Source organism: Thermobia domestica, chromosome 2 (genome assembly GCF_964235325.1).
Source record: "Thermobia domestica chromosome 2, izTheDome1.hap1.1, whole genome shotgun sequence".
Lineage (NCBI taxonomy): Eukaryota > Metazoa > Arthropoda > Insecta > Zygentoma > Lepismatidae > Thermobia > Thermobia domestica.
The window spans coordinates 191,850,620-191,868,552 of record NC_137455.1 but is presented as its reverse complement, the minus strand read 5'-3'; the positions used below and the strand labels follow the sequence as shown (position 1 = coordinate 191,868,552).

The 17,933-nt window shown below is 37.0% G+C and overlaps 1 protein-coding gene across 1 annotated transcript in view; it reads left to right on the top strand.

Annotated features, from left to right (window-relative positions):
* The first annotated feature begins 12,531 nt into the window (after window positions 1-12,531).
* The window catches only part of LOC145678329 (uncharacterized), an 82,158-nt gene continuing 76,756 nt past the window's right edge, over window positions 12,532-17,933 (top strand). The window contains exon 1 of the mRNA XM_081748349.1: window positions 12,532-13,019. Within this exon, the coding sequence (XP_081604475.1) occupies window positions 12,842-13,019 (178 nt within the window). The 5' untranslated portion in view covers window positions 12,532-12,841. The remainder of the gene's footprint in view (window positions 13,020-17,933) is intronic.

Here is a 17,933-nt window from a genome sequence, read left to right as displayed (position 1 = left end):
TTGATGCGTTAAGTGCATCGGCTCTCATTTAATGTAGCAATCCTTAAAGAAGACCAGAGACACATCAGCGAAATGTGTCAACTGTAAAGATGCTCATACTGCTAATAATTCCGGATATCCGCGAATACAACAAATTCTACAAGCAAAAAGGAAAACAACACCTGCAAACACAATCTCACATTCAGTACCTCTTCAAGACACCACTGTTACATCCACTTCAAGACCTGGCCCTATAATACCACGCACTATCACAGTTTCAACACCGAAGACCTCTCTTGATAATAACTCATCCTCTGAAGGCATTAATAAAACTATTAAAGAACTTCTTCAACTTCTGAAGAATTAAAACTGACCAACATAGTACTGTATACACTCTACGCAGCTACATGCCAAAGCTAAAAGCCGCCCCAAGTCTGGTCAGAAAATTCATCATCCTCACGGATTTCTTTTCTGAGCTATTACCGTACGATCAAGAAACTTTTACAGCACATCAGCGCTTCATTGTTTATTGTAGAGAGCATTTCCTTTTTTTTACATTTATATTGTTCTGTATTTTTGTATTCTGTAATTTTGTATTGTAAACAGCTAAAATCAATAAAAAATAACGAAAACTCCAAATAAATAAAACACTTATGGCCCAAGAGAAGGCGTTACCTTCTGCAGCCCTCTCTTATCTTCAGATGGGAATGAAATTGCACTTTAAAAAAAGTAAAAAGGCATTTTCGGAAAACTTCGGCCAAAGAAAACTCATCCCCAAGAGTAAACCTTCCCGTAGAATTTTCCATAAGAAATTATTTATGCCAATATTAGCATCATTAGTGAAATATTTATTTATGAAAATAACAACAAAATCGCAAGAGTGGTATTTTACAAAGTTGTAAAAAAAAAAAAAAAAAAAAAAAAAAAGCAAAGAAAAAACTCACCTCAAGAGTAAACTATATCCCTTAGGTGATTTATGCAGCTTAATAGGAAAAAATTAAATATTTCTCTATGAAATATTACCAAAATCGCCGGAGCCGTATTTTGAGAAAGTAATTTGAAAAGAAACTCTCTCCAAGAGTAAGCTACCTCTTGTGAAATTTTTCCTAAGGAATAAGTTGCACAGCATTACAGTTTATTATTATTATTATTGAAACATGAACAAAATTGTCCCAGTCAATTTTGAGAAAATCTTCTGAGAAAACACCCCGAAAACTACCTTTCGTAGATTTTTCAGGGCAAATAAATTATGCCATATTTTCAGGTGATTATTGAAATATGAAAATAATCTCTCGAGTAGGTTTTGAGAAAATCCTCTGAAAAACCCTTACTGCAAGAATAAACTACTCCTTGTAGGTTTTTTAAAAGGACAAATGAGTTATTTGTTCTGTCAGGATATTAATGAAATATTTATTTATTAAATACGAAAAAAAAAAACACCTGAGTTAATTTTGAAAAATTGTCCGCAAAAAACTCACCCCAAAGAATAAACTACCCTTCGTACATTTTTCAGGACAAATGAGTTATGCATATTGCCGATTTATTAATGACATATCTATTTATGAAATATGACATAACTATCAGAATCATTTTAGAGAAAATCGTCCGAAAAAAGACACATCTTCGAGAATAAACTACCCGTCGTAGATTTTTTTAACGACAAATGAGCTATACCATATCATGTTATTAATGAAATATTTATTTATAAAATATGAATAAAATCGTCAGGATCATGTTTAAAATATCGACCGAAGGAAACTTATCCTCAAGAATAAACTACTCGATCTCGATTTCTCCCAGAGAGATGACTTCTTATACTTGTTTTTGAAATATGAACAAAATCGTTAGAGCCCCTCCTTTTTTTCTTTTCTTTTCTTTCTTTCTTTTTTTTCTTTTTTCTTTTTTCTTTTTCTTTTTTTTTTTTGAGAAAATCACAATCTTTTATTTTTACCCTTAAGTAAAGTACCCTTATTTTTAGAGCTTAAAAAAAAAAAACTAGAAACCCCCTCGAGAATGTACATCAGGACTTAAAGATGAACGGCCGAACAGATTGACAGATGTCGAAAAATAACTTTTTCGGTATCTATGGGTCATGAAACGTATAAATTCCTTGAAATTTTGAATTCATTTTTTTTTTCATGAGCATCATACTTTCTTCTCTGCTTTCGCCGCTCGAAAGATTACAAAAAAAAAAAAGAAAGAAAGAAAAGAAAAGAAAAAAGAAAGAAAGAAAAGAAAAAAAGTCTAACAAAAGCATTGCAATAATATGGACGGAAGTACCTAAGGGAAATACATCAACTATAGAAATCAGAGGAGGAGAGAAGGATGTTTTAGATATGTGGGTAATATTATTAGTAAAGAGGACCTTAAACATGAGTGCAAAATAACAGCAGGAACGCGAAAGAAGTCTTACATAGAAGAAGAACGCATTTTATGTGTCGGTACATTCTGAGTTAAGAAAAACAATTTTCCTATCAAAACGTTTCCGTGAAGTGCTTTGAGCTCCTTAGTGACTTAGCCGTTAGAGTTCGCGCCTTTGGCGTAAGGAACTCTGGTTCGATTCCCGGCGAGAGCTCATGTGGTTCGGATTCCACGTTAATCAGAAGGTCCACGTCTTAAATAGCCTCGCTGCTGAACGGGACGTTAAACTCAAATCAAATAAACAAAACAAACATAAAGAGCTTTTATTGCTTTTCTTTTAACAAAAAAAAAAAAAAGAAAAAAAAAACAGTGATAGAAACATGCAAAATGTAGATCTAAAAAATAACGGATTAGATGAATAGAAAAAGAAGCACAAACGTACAGCAATAAGGGTGTTGTTAATCAAAATTGGGAAAGACTAGAAGAACGATATTGGACATAGTTAAAAACAGGGAAATAACCGGGTTTGGACGAAAGTTAAAAAGGAATTGCATGATTAGGTATGTAATAAAAAGTACTGTAGAGGGTAAAAGGTTGATGAGAAAAAAAATACGATTTAAGAGCTATATTATGGAGAATAAGTGTGACTTCAAAACGAAGAGATTAAGAGAGGGCAGCATTGCATGGAAGCTACTAAATTTGAGACAAGTGACTTGCCATGATGGCAGAATGGTAATGATGATCATGATGAATCCAGCTTCTTTTTTTTCAACAAATATCTCTCTGAAGAGGGAGGAAAAAATTGAAGACATTTTCCCCAGTATTTGTGTTTCTTACTATTGCTAACGAGAAGAGAAATAGTGTTTTTTCGTCTCATTCTCATAAATTTTCTCCATCCTTGACGATGGCACCGACTAAAAGAAGAATCAACAGACAAGTCAAAGTGCTGCACTGGAACGCAGAAGGAATCCAAAAGAAGAAGAACAACCTGGAGGACTTTCTCCGCAGAGAAGAAGTGGACATAGCCCTATTGTCAGAGACCCACCTAAAACCACACCTTACCTTAAAAATCCGCAACTACTCCACCATCCGTACCGACCGTCCCGACCGACCCCTTGGAGGAACAGCAATTCTAATCAAAGACAGTATCCCGTACGACCCTCTCCCTCTACCACCTCTACAATCCCTGGAAGCTACAGGGATCACCCTCCACTCAGCTAATGGACCGATAATAATAATAGCAGGGTACAAGCCTCACAACAACAACCTCAACGCAACAGATCTGCAAGCCCTGCGACAGCTAGGACACCGGATTCTACTAGGGGGAGACCTCAACAGTAAACATCCGGCGTGGAACTCCAATGTGTCAAACGCAAACGGAAGGATCCTCCACCACGCTCTCACCACCATAGATTTCACTCCCACGGCTCCAACGGAACCCACGCATTATCCCAGAAACGGCGGGATGCCTGATGTACTGGACATGGTACTGACAGCGAACCTGGCAATCCTAGGTGTACCTCAGGTTATCCACGGCCTCGACTCGGATCATCTACCCGTTCTACAAACGATCGCAATCAGCTACCACTTCACAACTCGAACCCTTCCAACTCTGCGCACAACAGACTGGGACCACTACAGATCCTTGCTCAGCGACATGTTAGATCCACGCCGGATAATTGAAACAACGGAAGACATAGAGGCCACCACTGCGTCCCTGACCGCAGCCATCAACTCAGCCATAGCCATCGCCTCAACCACCTCAACAACGACTCATCCATCACACCAGACCACTCCAGAAGAACGACGCACCTCAGCCTTGATCCACTTGAAGCGTTGGGCCCGGAAGCAGTGGCAACGTACCAGAATTCCCCAGTTCAAAACACTTTGGAACCACCTAGTATCCAGAGTCAGGAAAAGGCTCCTTCGAATCAAAATCAGAAACTGGAACCTCCACCTCCAGGAGCTAGATGCACCCAGCAGGCAATTCTGGAAGTTAGTGAAAAACATCACAAGACCAGAAGCAAACTCCAGAACACTCACACTTCAAACTCCACAAGGAACAATACACGAACCGGAAGAACAGGCAGAACTTTTCGCCCAGACCCTGGAAACCACCTTCCAGATCAACGCTACCAACACGCCAGCAACCACCACTGCAGCAGTACATAGATCCTACCACCTCTCCCGAATAGAAGACCCACCTCCTCCAGAAGCCCTCACAACACCGCGGGAGATACAAGCAATCATCAAGAGGATCAATGCACACCGGGCTCCAGGTCAAGACCGAGTGACGCCGCAAGCACTGAAGCACCTCCCGAGAAAGGCCCTGGTCCTACTCTGTAAGTTGTGCAACGCCATTATGAGAACCGGACACTACCCAGAAGCCTGGAAAGAAGCAAAAGTCATAATGCTGGCCAAACCAGGAAAGAAAAGATCAAACCCGGCCAACTACCGCCCTATCAGCCTGCTCTCGCATACCAGCAAGGTGTTTGAAAGAGTACTGCAGAGCAGACTTCAGCAATTCATAGAAGATCATGACATCATCCCGGACCACCAGTTCGGCTTCAGGAAAGGACACTGCGCGGATCAGCAGCTGGTACGGGTGGTAGAGAAGATATGTGACAGATTCAACGAGGGAGGCCACACCTTGGGGCTTTTTCTCGACATAGAAAAAGCATTCGACAAGGTGTGGCACGAAGGCCTCTTTCACAAGATGATGCTCCAGGGCACTCCGCACTACCTTCTGAGAATCATCAAATCCTTTCTTCAAGGAAGAACCTTTCGTGTTGCCCATGCAGGACACCTAACACCCTCCAGACCTATCCTAGCAGGAGTCCCCCAAGGATCCTGCCTATCCCCAACCCTCTACGCCATGTACACGGCGGACATTCCCACAACCCCCAACACAGCGGTAGCAACATTCGCAGACGACACGGCAATCTTTGCCAGCCATGGAAACATCAGATACGCTGAACTATACCTCAGACGACACGCCGAACTTCTCCACCGATGGTCTGAAGAGTGGAAGATCAAAGTCAGCGAACAGAAGACCTCAGTAGTAAACTTCACAAGAAACAGAAGAAGGGTTCACGTCAGGATCACCATGGCTGGAACACCCCTCCAGAACCGAGATGATGCCAAATACCTCGGAATAATACTGGACAGGAAACTTACATTTGCTCACCACATACATTCCATCGCCAAGAAAGCCAGTCAACGCCATCAAGCCTTGCTACCGCTACTCCTCTCCCCATCCCTCACCCTGAAAACCAAACGCCATATATATCAGATGAGCATTCGTCCCATCCTGATGTATGCCCACCCTGCATGGCAACACGCAGCAAAAACGCACCTCAGCCAACTACAAGTCATCCAGAACAGAGTAGCCAGGGCTATCACTGGACACTCGAGAGACACTCGCCTCGAGCAAATACATGAAGATTTGGAACTCCCATTTCTACATGACTACAGAATTCACAGATCAGCCAACTTCTGGAGGACAATCAGAGCCTCACCACACCAACACATAGCCACCATAGGAACGGCCAACCCAAGAAGACGAACTTACAAGATGCCGCACCCCTAAAACGCACAACCACTAAACTGACATAGGAACAGCAAAAGAGGAGCGCGACAGTTGCGTCCTCTCTCACAACAAATACGCACGCAAAACAAACGACAGTCAACAACACAAATGGAAGGCAAGGGCCCAAGCCCGGTACTTAAATCAACCACAAAAACCGCCAAGAAATCTCTGCTCTGCTCTGCTCTCTCGATTCTCAAAGAACTTTTTCTCGTCTCGTTTCTCGGAAAACGTTTCTCGTTCTGTCTCGAAAATGTTCACATTTTCCAAATTCATGCACAAAATTTATGACCAGATTCTTTTTTTCTTGATTTGATCTAGACGTCATCAGAATCCTTTGCCGTTAGGAGAGGTCCAGGAAGATTGCGCTAGAGCAACATTCAAACTATATTTATTTTTGGAGTGTATTGTGTAATGAGTGCCTAAATGCTTTGTATTATGTTCGTTGAAATAAATTTATTAACTTATAGGGTTTATTGTATTATGTTTATAGTTTTTATTCTATGAATCATGTAAGGCTGAAACAGTGTTCTAGACCTAAGGCTTGAATTTAAAAAGGTACTTCCTGTCTCATTAGCAATACTGGTCTTTATTGCATTTATTTGCTTATTTTGCGCAAAAAGGAGATGCTCGTTTTCGCTAAGCCAAAGTTATTAACATGCATCGTGTTGATTTCACTACCAGCTCTTGCTATGCATAATGTGTTTTATTATTATTATTATTATTATTATTATTATTATTATTATTATTATTATTATTATTATTATTATTATTATTATTATTATATGTAGTATGTGCCTAATTGATAGGAGAAGATAGTCACCAATAGACACAATTTATTACTCATCAGTGTTTTTTTCTTTCTTTATGGGGCTGAGAAGTAAAGTAGTATAAGTCATAAAATATTAATTTCACAGGAGAAGCCAGAAAGTGATTTCATGACAATATTTTGTTGAATTGAGTCGACTGTTTATTGACGAAAAAATTGTTCACTTCTTGCGTTCTAGTTGTCCACATCTCAAAATTTTCCTAGTGTTCCTCGTATTAATGTAAGTAAGAAAAAAAAAAATGATAACTCAATTTTGGCCAAAAAGTGTTTTGGCATAGTTAACCTCTAAGCCCCAGAACAGTCTTATAAACCCTATAAAAGAACAGAAGTGATTGGCTCATCACCCAGGTCATACTACTATAGATAAAAACCATACACTTTTGAGGTTCTTTGTGGCTAAGCGGTTAGAATACAGGTTTGGTATGGGAGGCTCAGGTTCGATTCCCGGCCGGAGTTCGGATCCCACGCTAAGATGTAGGGTCTAGCTCCATGTCTCATATAGCCTCACTGCTGAAATTGACGCTAAACTGAAAATAAAATCAAAACGACATATTTGGTCAGTATATTCATTTTGTCACGAAAGCATGAGATAAGAAATGATTTAAAAAAAAGAATCCTCACAAGTCCCTGAAAGTTAGAGAGGGGAAAAGCGGTTTGCAAACTCTTTATAAAAAATAAGGGCACATATAGGCCTACACATTTCAGCATTTTTGAAAATTTTGTTCCTACATGGGGAAATGGAGGACATTTATTAAGATACAAATATTTTCTTTTCTTTAATCAGAAAGTGCTGAATGTGAGGATTCTCTTAAATGAGAGATTTGAAAACTGGCATATAAACTCTTTAAGTAAAAACAAGGGAATACGTGCTTCAGTACTTTCAAAAATCTTGTTCTTAAACCTTGTTCTTGTTGCTTTCAAATTTCTTATATCCAAGCGAATTTCCCCTTCTTTCTTCAGAAAGTGTCGAAAGTAATGGTTTGCTTAAGTTGGAGGTGTGAAATTCGATGTAAAACTCTTAATTAAAAGTGAAAGAATATATGTTTTAGAGATTTCGAAAATTGCATTGTAAGAGAGCAAAAGAAGATAATTTCTATATAATACTAACATTTTCCATTATTTATTAAGAAAGTATTTAATGCAAGGATTCTTTTAAGTTGGGTGTTGTATATTGAACATTTAAAATTAGGAGCTGCTGCTACCTGTGATTATGAGACTTATGCCCATAAAGGGGAAAATGGGAACAATTTCTAAGTATTAAATTTTATTTACAATTATTTACTCAATTCACGTAAGTTAGAGGTGTGAAATTCGTTATAAAAAACCTCAATTAAAAATAAAAGAATACGTAATTCAGCGTTTTCGAGAATTCAAGTGGCAATAACTCATTGACAGTATAAGAAACGTGAGATTTGTACAGAAAACTCGTTTTGATACAAAAGCAATGAATAAGAGAGCAATTTTTAAAGGATTTTTTTTTTTAACCAGAATGGAGTATTAATGCCAAAAATATATTATCTCACGAATCCTCTCAAATTAGAAAGATAAATCTCGGTAAACAAATAAGCAGACAGGTAACCCAACGTTTTCTAAAACTCTGGTGTTAAGCGGAGAAATAAGGAGGGGTAATATTTGTACTTCTTCGTGACATTGAAATCGACTTTGTTGTCCGTAATCGCATCACGTAAAATGACTTACCCGTTTGAAGTAAATTTTGGAACATATAGTACCTATTTCAAATTGAGCTTTTGTCTTGTCATTTTGATTAAAACGTGCCTTCTAAGCGAGTAGTTTGGGAAATTTTGTGTCAGAAATTGAGGATCTTGTTTATTTATTTACTAGCAGAATACCCGTTCTTTGCATGGGGAGAATACGTTCATTTTGGATAGCCTGTAAAGTATTAGTGGGGGCTGTATTTGAAGTTAAATGGCATCCTAAGCGTCACTGTTTGTCTCAGCGATCCCGAAAACTATGGGTTCGACACTAATATCGGTCATTTTGGATCATTTTGAAATATCTTCCCCTTCCCTAAGTCGCACCCTCAAAATGAAATATTAAAAACCATCCCAGGCCCGAACATCATTTATGTGGCAAATTTGATCGAAATCGGTCTCGTGGTTCAAGAGTTATTAAGTCACTAGGTTTGTAACTAATTTTTATGGATATAGATTTTTTATAATAACACTTCCATTGAAATATGTATTTTACGAGCGAAAAGAGGTTTAAATATTTTCCATCAACCATTTCTCCTTATGCAAAGAACGGGCATTTCAAGTAGTAATGGGGCGTTTACACTTAGTCAATTTGCGTTCGATTCAGTTGAATTGACGTCACTTTCAACTTAATCGACCGTGTAAACGGGAATTCAACTTAATCGCTTGTTGACCGAAAGCGACTAATCGACTGGCAACTGAATTAAAAGACGTTCTATTTTCTGTGGTTGAAATAATTGAACACATCCATCAATCTGATTCGGCCTAGTTGCTTCGATTTAGTGGCAAATGCAGCGAGTCGATTTAGTCGTGCGACTAAATCGACTAAGTGTAAACGCCCCATAAATAATAAATAATTAGTTCCAGACTTTTTTTTTTTTTTAAAAAGAAAAACTAAGAATTGTTATTACGTAGTAGCGAACGACTTACTGGTATACGCCACGAAAATAAGTTTTCTCGGTTGTTCCGAAACCTTCGCTTGATAATTTTCCCTCAAAAGCATACTACTTTGTTCAACTTGATGTCGATTGATATGTGTTTCATCTTCTGGCTAATATTTATAGATAAACAAAATTTAAAAGTTTCAAGTGTTAATCATAATTCTTGGGCTATTTCTCATTAACTAAAGTGTTCTACTGTTGCCAAGCTTGATATCAGTTTCATCTTAATAGGCCTAGATGCCCTGGATATCGAATGCAGCATTAATTTTCAGGTTCACTAAAAGAATTCTGGTTCAGATTCAGGTTGATTTCCTTCAAAACTTCACATGAGAATTTACACCCACCCATGTGCACACCCGGAATTTTTTGTTGGAAGAGGTCCAAATGTTTCTTTGGAGGGGGGGGGGGAGCGTTTTTTTCCAATACTACAAGACATTATGTTTATATATATTGAACTTATGTTATTCTCCACTCAAAAAGACGATAAGTCATTGTTAAATATTGGCACTAATATTCTCAGGAAAAATGATAGAACTAAATTGCTTTTACATTTAAGGAAAGAAAGAGTGCAGATGAAGAGTAAGATCAAATATTGAAGCTATATTAATTACTAGTGCTTCTCTTCTTTAAAAAAAAAAGGTATAGTTCTAATAAAAAGTGTACCAATGTATATTTTTTTCTATATCGAAATATGAAGTTTGAGGTGAGCATTCGGATCCAGTGTACACTTACGCAACGGCAAATATTATATGACACCATTTTTTTTCCCCTATGAAACAGTAATACATACAAAATCTTTACCAGGGTGCCCACATTCTGGAAAATAAGTGAAAGTCAGGAAAAGGTCAAGGAAGTAAAAATGTATCAGGTGAAGTCAGGGAAATGGCAGATTGGTCAGGGAAAGTAAGAGAAAAATCGATTTAGGTCCATTGTTCAATTACTGAATTTATGAAACAGGGTTGATTTCTTTACTGGATGCAAAATGTGGTGTTCTCAATGATGATATTGAGGGAGTCAGTGTCCTCTGATATAGTCGTTGAAACTAATTCTTTGCGAGAAACACATCTAACTGCATCCTGGCATATCTGCTCAAAAGGGTAGACGCTGTTCTAGAAGAATTGCATGGTGCCAAGAGGATACCTGGACAAGTGGCTGAGAACGCGAAGAAATAGTATCTCCAGCTCACAGTGAAAACTCAGACTGAAGAATTTAAGGAACACTCGAATAAATTCATAGCCAATGATAGAGATGATATTGGACTTGATGAGTTGTTTACTTACTCTTAGGAAATGGGAAGAACTTCGTTGAGTTATGGTCAGTTATGAAATTGTGTTTTATCTTGTTTCACGGAAACGCATTTTTTGAAAGTGGTTTCACAATAAATAAAATTCTCATTGTTGACATCTTCCAAGAAGAATCTCTGGTGGCTCAACGGATCATATATGATTCTGTGATGAGAATAGGTGGATCATCAGGATTAATAATTACAAGAGGTATGATAAATTCAGTGAGAAGTTCAATGAGACAATATCAGGTGTATTTGGAAAAGAAAAGAGAAATAAATGCTGGAAACGGGAAGAAGAGAGAGAAACGGAAGATTCAGTAACAAGTAAAGGAGCTGGAGGATGAAGAGAAGAAAATTAAACTGTGGAGACAAGAAGAAGGATATTCAGATCAATGAGAGGGAAACTATGCGAGAAAGGATGAGAACAAATTTCTAAATGTGGTTGCATTTAACAACTGTACCAGCAAAAGTATGTGTTACAATTTTTTTTTTTTTTTTTAATAATAATCAGTAAAATCATGTATGAACTGTTTATTACTATAGGCAATATTATAATGCTGTGTAATTGATATTATAATGTTTTCTTTCATATCTTAAGTACTCTGTATACTGCACACTTTCGTTTGTAACTTTACATTTTGTGTAATATGTAGGCCTAATCAATATCGGTCTAATGCACATGTTTGTAAATTTACATTCCTTTGGAAAGAAAATTGAAAAAGAAAGAAACAGAAGCGGAAGAGAACGAGGCCAACTATGGGAGTGTGGAGGCTGGTTTTTTTTTCTTCTATATTTTTAAGTTATTCCGGGGTCAGGGAAATCTGGAACTTTCGTCATTGAAAGGCTGGGAAAAGTCAGAGATCTTTTCTCCAAATTATGTGGACACCCTGTTTACATTTCCAAATGAAATTATATAAATTAGGGCGTCACTTCAAAAAAGTGGGGGGCCAAATGCCCTCTCTTGCCCACCCTAATCGCCGCCCATGTTTACTAGTATTTTTGCTGTACCACTTTCAGCACTCCTTGAAAGTTCCATCGAAGGCGGGGAAGAATAATCTGAAATCACCAGGCTGTTGACAGATTTGTTGGGAACTACGTATTTTCGTTGTTGGGAACTACGGAATGATCAAAGTGATAAACTGAAACTAATTGAAGGCCGAGTACTTATACCAAGTTAAAACTATTACTTAACTTCCAGTACAAATTAACTTGGTGAAGCTATTTTTTCTTTCTAAGATACGTTTTAAAGCTCTATAAATGTTTTTTTTTTTTTTTTTTTTTTTTTAAATACTAAGTAAGTATAACTTGCAAGTGCCGCAAGTTTGATTTGTTACGTTTATAATTGGTCCGTCTATACAAAAATATTTTAACTGAAATTTTAACCCTATTTCTGAAGTTAAAGATGTCGAATATGTTGTTTAACTTATTTATTATTCCTCCAATGTAAAACAAATAAACTTTATATTTAATATAAATTTATATACTTTCTGGGACCAGAACAAAAACCTGTTGAAAGCTTTTATTGGGAAGGTGTTAAAATGTTAGTGTGTTTTACACAGTTAGGAAATCGGATTTCTCGTATTCCCCAAAGAGCTAATATCATATCCCCTTTGTCTTCCACCTCCCCTCTTGGAGTAACATGCAAGAAGAGTCTTCCTCCAACCAATCAAATCAGTTCAACGGGGATCGGCTTTGTCAACACCCATTATATTAACAGCGCAGCCAACCATGAGACCATCCAACGTGATTCTGGGGAAAACTCTTCGCGCGATCTGTTCTCACTTCTTATTGGCTAGCTACAATGTAACACGAACCTTGGTTGGGGGAAAGCAGATATTCTTCTGGCGGGGCAAGGGGGAAGGTTTATGAAGCATTGGATCGCGTGTCTGACTGCTGGGGAGAGAGAGTGTGAGAGAGGGGCACGCTCGGCTCGTTTCTAAGTGAATGTTCTGCTATTGAGTATTGAGAAGATTGCCGGTTACGGCGCGCGGGGGTTTAGAAGTGACTGGCTGAGTGAGAGTGTGTGTGTGTGGAGAAAGAGGGGTTAATTGTGTTCGGTGTCTAGGGGAAGCCTAGTCGACCACAGTTCAGTGGAGTTTTCAGACTGTTCAAGTTGTAGTAGTCGAGTACCAGCTACGTATTGGGACAATGATGGATCGGTCGCCTACCGACTTGGCCGAGGCACCATCTCCGGTGGAAGTGTCAAGGGCCACGCGAGTATACAGCATTGATCAAATTCTTGGGAATAAGCCTAATCATCATCATCATCACCATCACAACGATGAAGACATCAAAACAAAGGGCAAGGGCATTCACATACGAGAAGGTAGGCATGTGTTTTCCTTATTACCCCTTTATTTAGGTTAATTAGATTTAATTACTAGTTCACAATTGCAATACATATATATTTTTTAAAAAAGATTAGACTTCAGTCTTGCCCTCATAAATATATTATCCTAAGAAACACATTTTTTTCCAGTGATCATCTCCTTAGTTGATGGCTAGTGTATTTTCCTTTAGAGTGGGAGACCCGGGTTTGATGTCAGATGACGGGCATAGGATTCGGATCCCACATTAACCTGTAGGTTCATCATTATCGAACTAAGACACCTCGCTACAGGGTTATGGGCCCACCTGTGGTCCAACAGTGTTCTAGGAGGATTGATCCCCTCTAGTTACGCCTATAAAATTTACGTATTATGAAAGTCTTGTTCATGAAATTAGATGTTTTAACACAGTTACACAAGAGGTGAGGACATACTTGACTTATATTGATGTAATATATAACAGAGTAAAATAATATAATCTTCTGGAAGACTTTTGAATCTCTGGGGATATTTCCTTCCGGGTCACTCTCCTGGATTTCATTATTACGAACACAAACCAAACTCACTCCTCTCTACTATTTATACATATGTATTTCAACATGACTTTGTAAAGCTTTCTACTATAATAATTCAACATGAAATTATAAGGCTTGTTCTTATCAACACTTCCCTCCGGTGCTGACTGAAATGTGTTGTATTTATTGAAGGGATATTAAAATGGTTACACCCATACTAACAAACATTGTAAAATATAAGTTGCGATGAGTCTATAAGACAAAGTGGCTCAGTGATAGAGCATTCATTTCTGATGCGAAAGATAGTTGGTTCAATCGCAAACCATTATGAGCTAGTATGAGCTGTGTGTTCCTGTTTTTTCTTGAGGTCCTCTCGTTTCCTGATATGTTCTTTAAGATATTATGGCTTTCGCTATCTGTCTATTTTAGACTAAGGCATTGTTTCTCAACATTTTGAAGCCTCTGGGCCAAATATCTGCAAAAACAAAAAGCTCATTATTCTAAAAAGTAAGCTAATGAACCAGATCATGAAATTTAAAATCAAATATATTTTTTTAGTGTTCACGAAAGAAATGTAATCTTGAGCCTTCGTTTTTTTTTCTTTTTCATTCCATATATTGTGTCATGTAATGGGGATTAGCTTGTCATAGGCTAAGTCTGAAAGTGCGGCAAGCATATTTCTTTAGTTGGTTTTCACTACAATCTAGAGATATAAAGTGAAGAAATAGGTTACACCAATGACTCTCAACCAACGTGTCGCGAAACCTGGTGTGTCACGCAGTCCCCTAAGGTGTGTCGCGAAAGTTTAGAATTTAAAAATCATGAAGAATTTAATAATACTTAGTTAAAAATGGAAACTGATTGTACTAGTCAATAGGCCCGTATCCGCGGGGGGTCTAGGGGGCCGGGCTCCCCCTAAATTTTGGCTGGCCCCTATAAAAGTTTCGCGGTAGGCTTGAAAATTAACTATAATATGGTTGGATCGGGCCCCCCTAAATTTTTGGGCTTGCTACCGGCCTGCTAGTCAACACCTCCAACGGTTACAATAATGTTCAGTGCTATATAAAGTCATTATAAAAGCTAGTAGCTTTCAGTGTTATAATAGATATTTATTATTATTATTATTATTATTATTATTATTAATATTACTATTTATAATAAAAATATGAAACAAGTGTGTCACGATGTCCTGGACGTTCTGTAAAGTGTGTCATCATACAAAAAAGGTTGAGAACCACTGGGTTACATTATTCTCCATTCGAAATTTCAGACTATTCGTTTAAAATGAAAAAAAAAAAAAAAAAAAAAGAATTAAGCCGAACGTAACAGATTCCGCGATCCACCAGACACTTCATTAACACTTATAGGGGTTCACAGTGGCGTAAGCAAAGTAAGGGCATCATTTGGGGAGGGCATGGGGCATTAACCCCCTGAATTTGAGAAGCCCAAATCTTTTTTAATCGTTTGTATACTAATACAGTAATAAGAACGTCGAACTCTTATGTCGGTAGAGCATCTACTCCCTCCACCTCCCCCCAAACAAAATGTGAAATGACATTACTGACGCAAATGGAAGTTACTAGGTTTTAATCACCCGGTTAAACAATCACATATGTTCTAAATCGATGTGAACTTGAGTGTTTGAACCCGCTCTTTTATTACATTTGTGTATGCCACTGAATGGTTGTGACCCATAGGTTGAAAGTAGCATAAATTATAACCACGTGGCTCAGTCTAATTATTTTATTTTAGTGAATTTATCAGAAAATTATATCTCCTTTCAGATCTACTTCATAATAATATTAACAGCATAATTTATAGGGGTAAGTTTTCGTATCTTTGTGAATAATTATAGTAATAACTTTAATAGGTACCAGTTCTCCTTTGTGGGGCTTAGTGTCCCATAATTGTCCCTCATATGCTAACAAACACAGATACCACACACAAGTTAATTATAATAGAATATTTATTATAGAAAATCTGCAGATACGGTGTTGCCCATCATAATCAAAAAGCATTGATTATCACATTTGTTGCGGGAGACCTTTCTTCTAGAGGATATTAGACTCCAAATAGTCTAAACTGAAACATATTTCCTGTTACTAAGATATTTTATATTGTATTGTGCGGCACTGAAGTTATTTCTAACAACAATAATAATCGCATAATGAACTTGATTATGCAATGGTGGCCACCCCCCTCATGTCCATGACGCACCCCCCTCAATTGTCTATCCATAGGTGTTCTTCCATGAAACAAAAATCTTTTTGATTAATTTTTTCACCCTCTCAAACATATTTATATAGATTTTTACCCCCCTCCAATATTTCAATGACGCAGTTTGCGTCATAGCCCCCGTTTGTGGGCACCCCTGGATTATGTAAAAATTTTCCTAGGAACTTAGTAAATAGGCTGTATAAAGAGCCTGAACATTGAATGTTGTTGGTACTATTTTGGAGGGTTAAGATTTTTTTTTTTTTTTTTTTTTGCGCACATGTAATATCTACATGTCCCGTGCTCGATGTCCGTTCAAGCTGAGTGTTGTCCATGAGACGAGACATAAGTTTTTCTCGTCTCGTCTCTATTCTCAAGAGTTTTTCGCATTTTGTCTCCACATTTTTCTCCTCTCTTTTGTAAACTTATGTACAAAATTTATACACAGATTTTATTCTTTAGAATCCTTCTGCGTCACGAAAAATTCCACAAAGAGTGTGGTATAACAACATCTAAACTATATTTCTATTTATTATTGGAATATATTAACTAGCGTGACTTGAAACTTGCTTTTTCTTACGTTCGTACAATCACTTTGTTCAATTTGTAGTTTTTATATTGCGAATCACATAACAGTAAGACAGTGTTTAAGATTTAAGATCTGAGTGGACTAGTGTTGACCCCGAAAACTTGAGAGAAATTTCTCTCGTCTCGTGTTGTAAACGTCCGGTACTTGGTTCGATCTCCGGCCAAGTAAGTTTGTGGTGGACAACATCGTGTCCGTGAATGTTATCGGAGTGCGTCCGTTTTTCCTACATTCTCATTCCACCAATTCTTTCATCATCATTCACTTGCTTTAATCATCGTCTCCCTTAGCCTAACGGACATTGTTGTGGGACGTTGAACTTAAAGATTTGATTTCATTTTGGTTTTGTAAATTTATGAACAAGAGTTATGTCCTGATTTTTTTTTCTTAATTTTATCTAAAAGTTATCAGAATTCTTCCGCATCACGGGAGGCCCATGAAAAGTGTGATATAACAACATTTAAACCACATTTATTATTGAAGTGTATTGTGTAATAACTTCCTATCTTAAACGTTGATTATGGTCGTATAATCAATCACTTTCCCAATTTTTAATTCCATAGAATCATATAATGCTAAACCAATGTTTGAGGTCTAAGACTTGGATGAAGTATTGTTGATCACAAGACTCGAGAAATAACTCATCTCGCCTCTAATACGAGACAAGAATTTGTGTTTCTCGTTTCGTTTTCTAAATGGTACGAGAAATTATTCATCTCATGGTCCACACTAATCAGGTTAGGGAATTTCCTATTATTAACCCACTACCATAAGGTAATTAGGGAGCTCCTCCAATTAAGAGATAGATAACTCTAGTTTAGAGAACCAGAAATAACTTACGACGGGAACTGATGATTTCAGCCACATAAAATATCAAGGAATATACGTACATTTTCTTTGGAAAAAATAAGCAAAAAACTAAATTTATATTTCTGTGCTAGCTGCTAGCAAGATTTTTTTTTTTCAATTTGTTATAATGATTTTTCGCGGAGCAAATGGGTACCGAATATCACATTTTAAACTTAAATACAAGGTTTTTGATTTTAAATTTTTATCAAATTGTCTTTGCGTGTTTTTAAAAACTCATATGAGGTTTCTGGGTGAACGTTTCGACGGCAATTATGATTTATACAAAATACACTTTTACATTATCTCGAAACACGGTTGAGTTGCCTATATATATCTATATCTGTATCTATCTATCTATCTATCTATATATCTATCTATCTATCTATATATATATATATATATATATATATATATATATATATATATATATATATATATATATATATATATATATATATATATATATATATAGTTGTTTAATTCTCTTCCAATGATGCACCAGATGGGAGTGGGGAAAACTTCGTAACTCGACAGACATTTGTTCACTTCCTTCCTTCCTTGTATTAGGAGATAATTGATAGATCTAGTTTACAGATTTGATAATACATTTTATCTGTCCTTGATCTTTTTATATAAATACAATTTAGTTCTATCATTATTTCTGGAAATATGAGTGACAGCAATTAAAAATTACATTTTTTTAGGGTGTAGAAGAACAATTGTTCAATATTACATGGACGTAGTGTCTT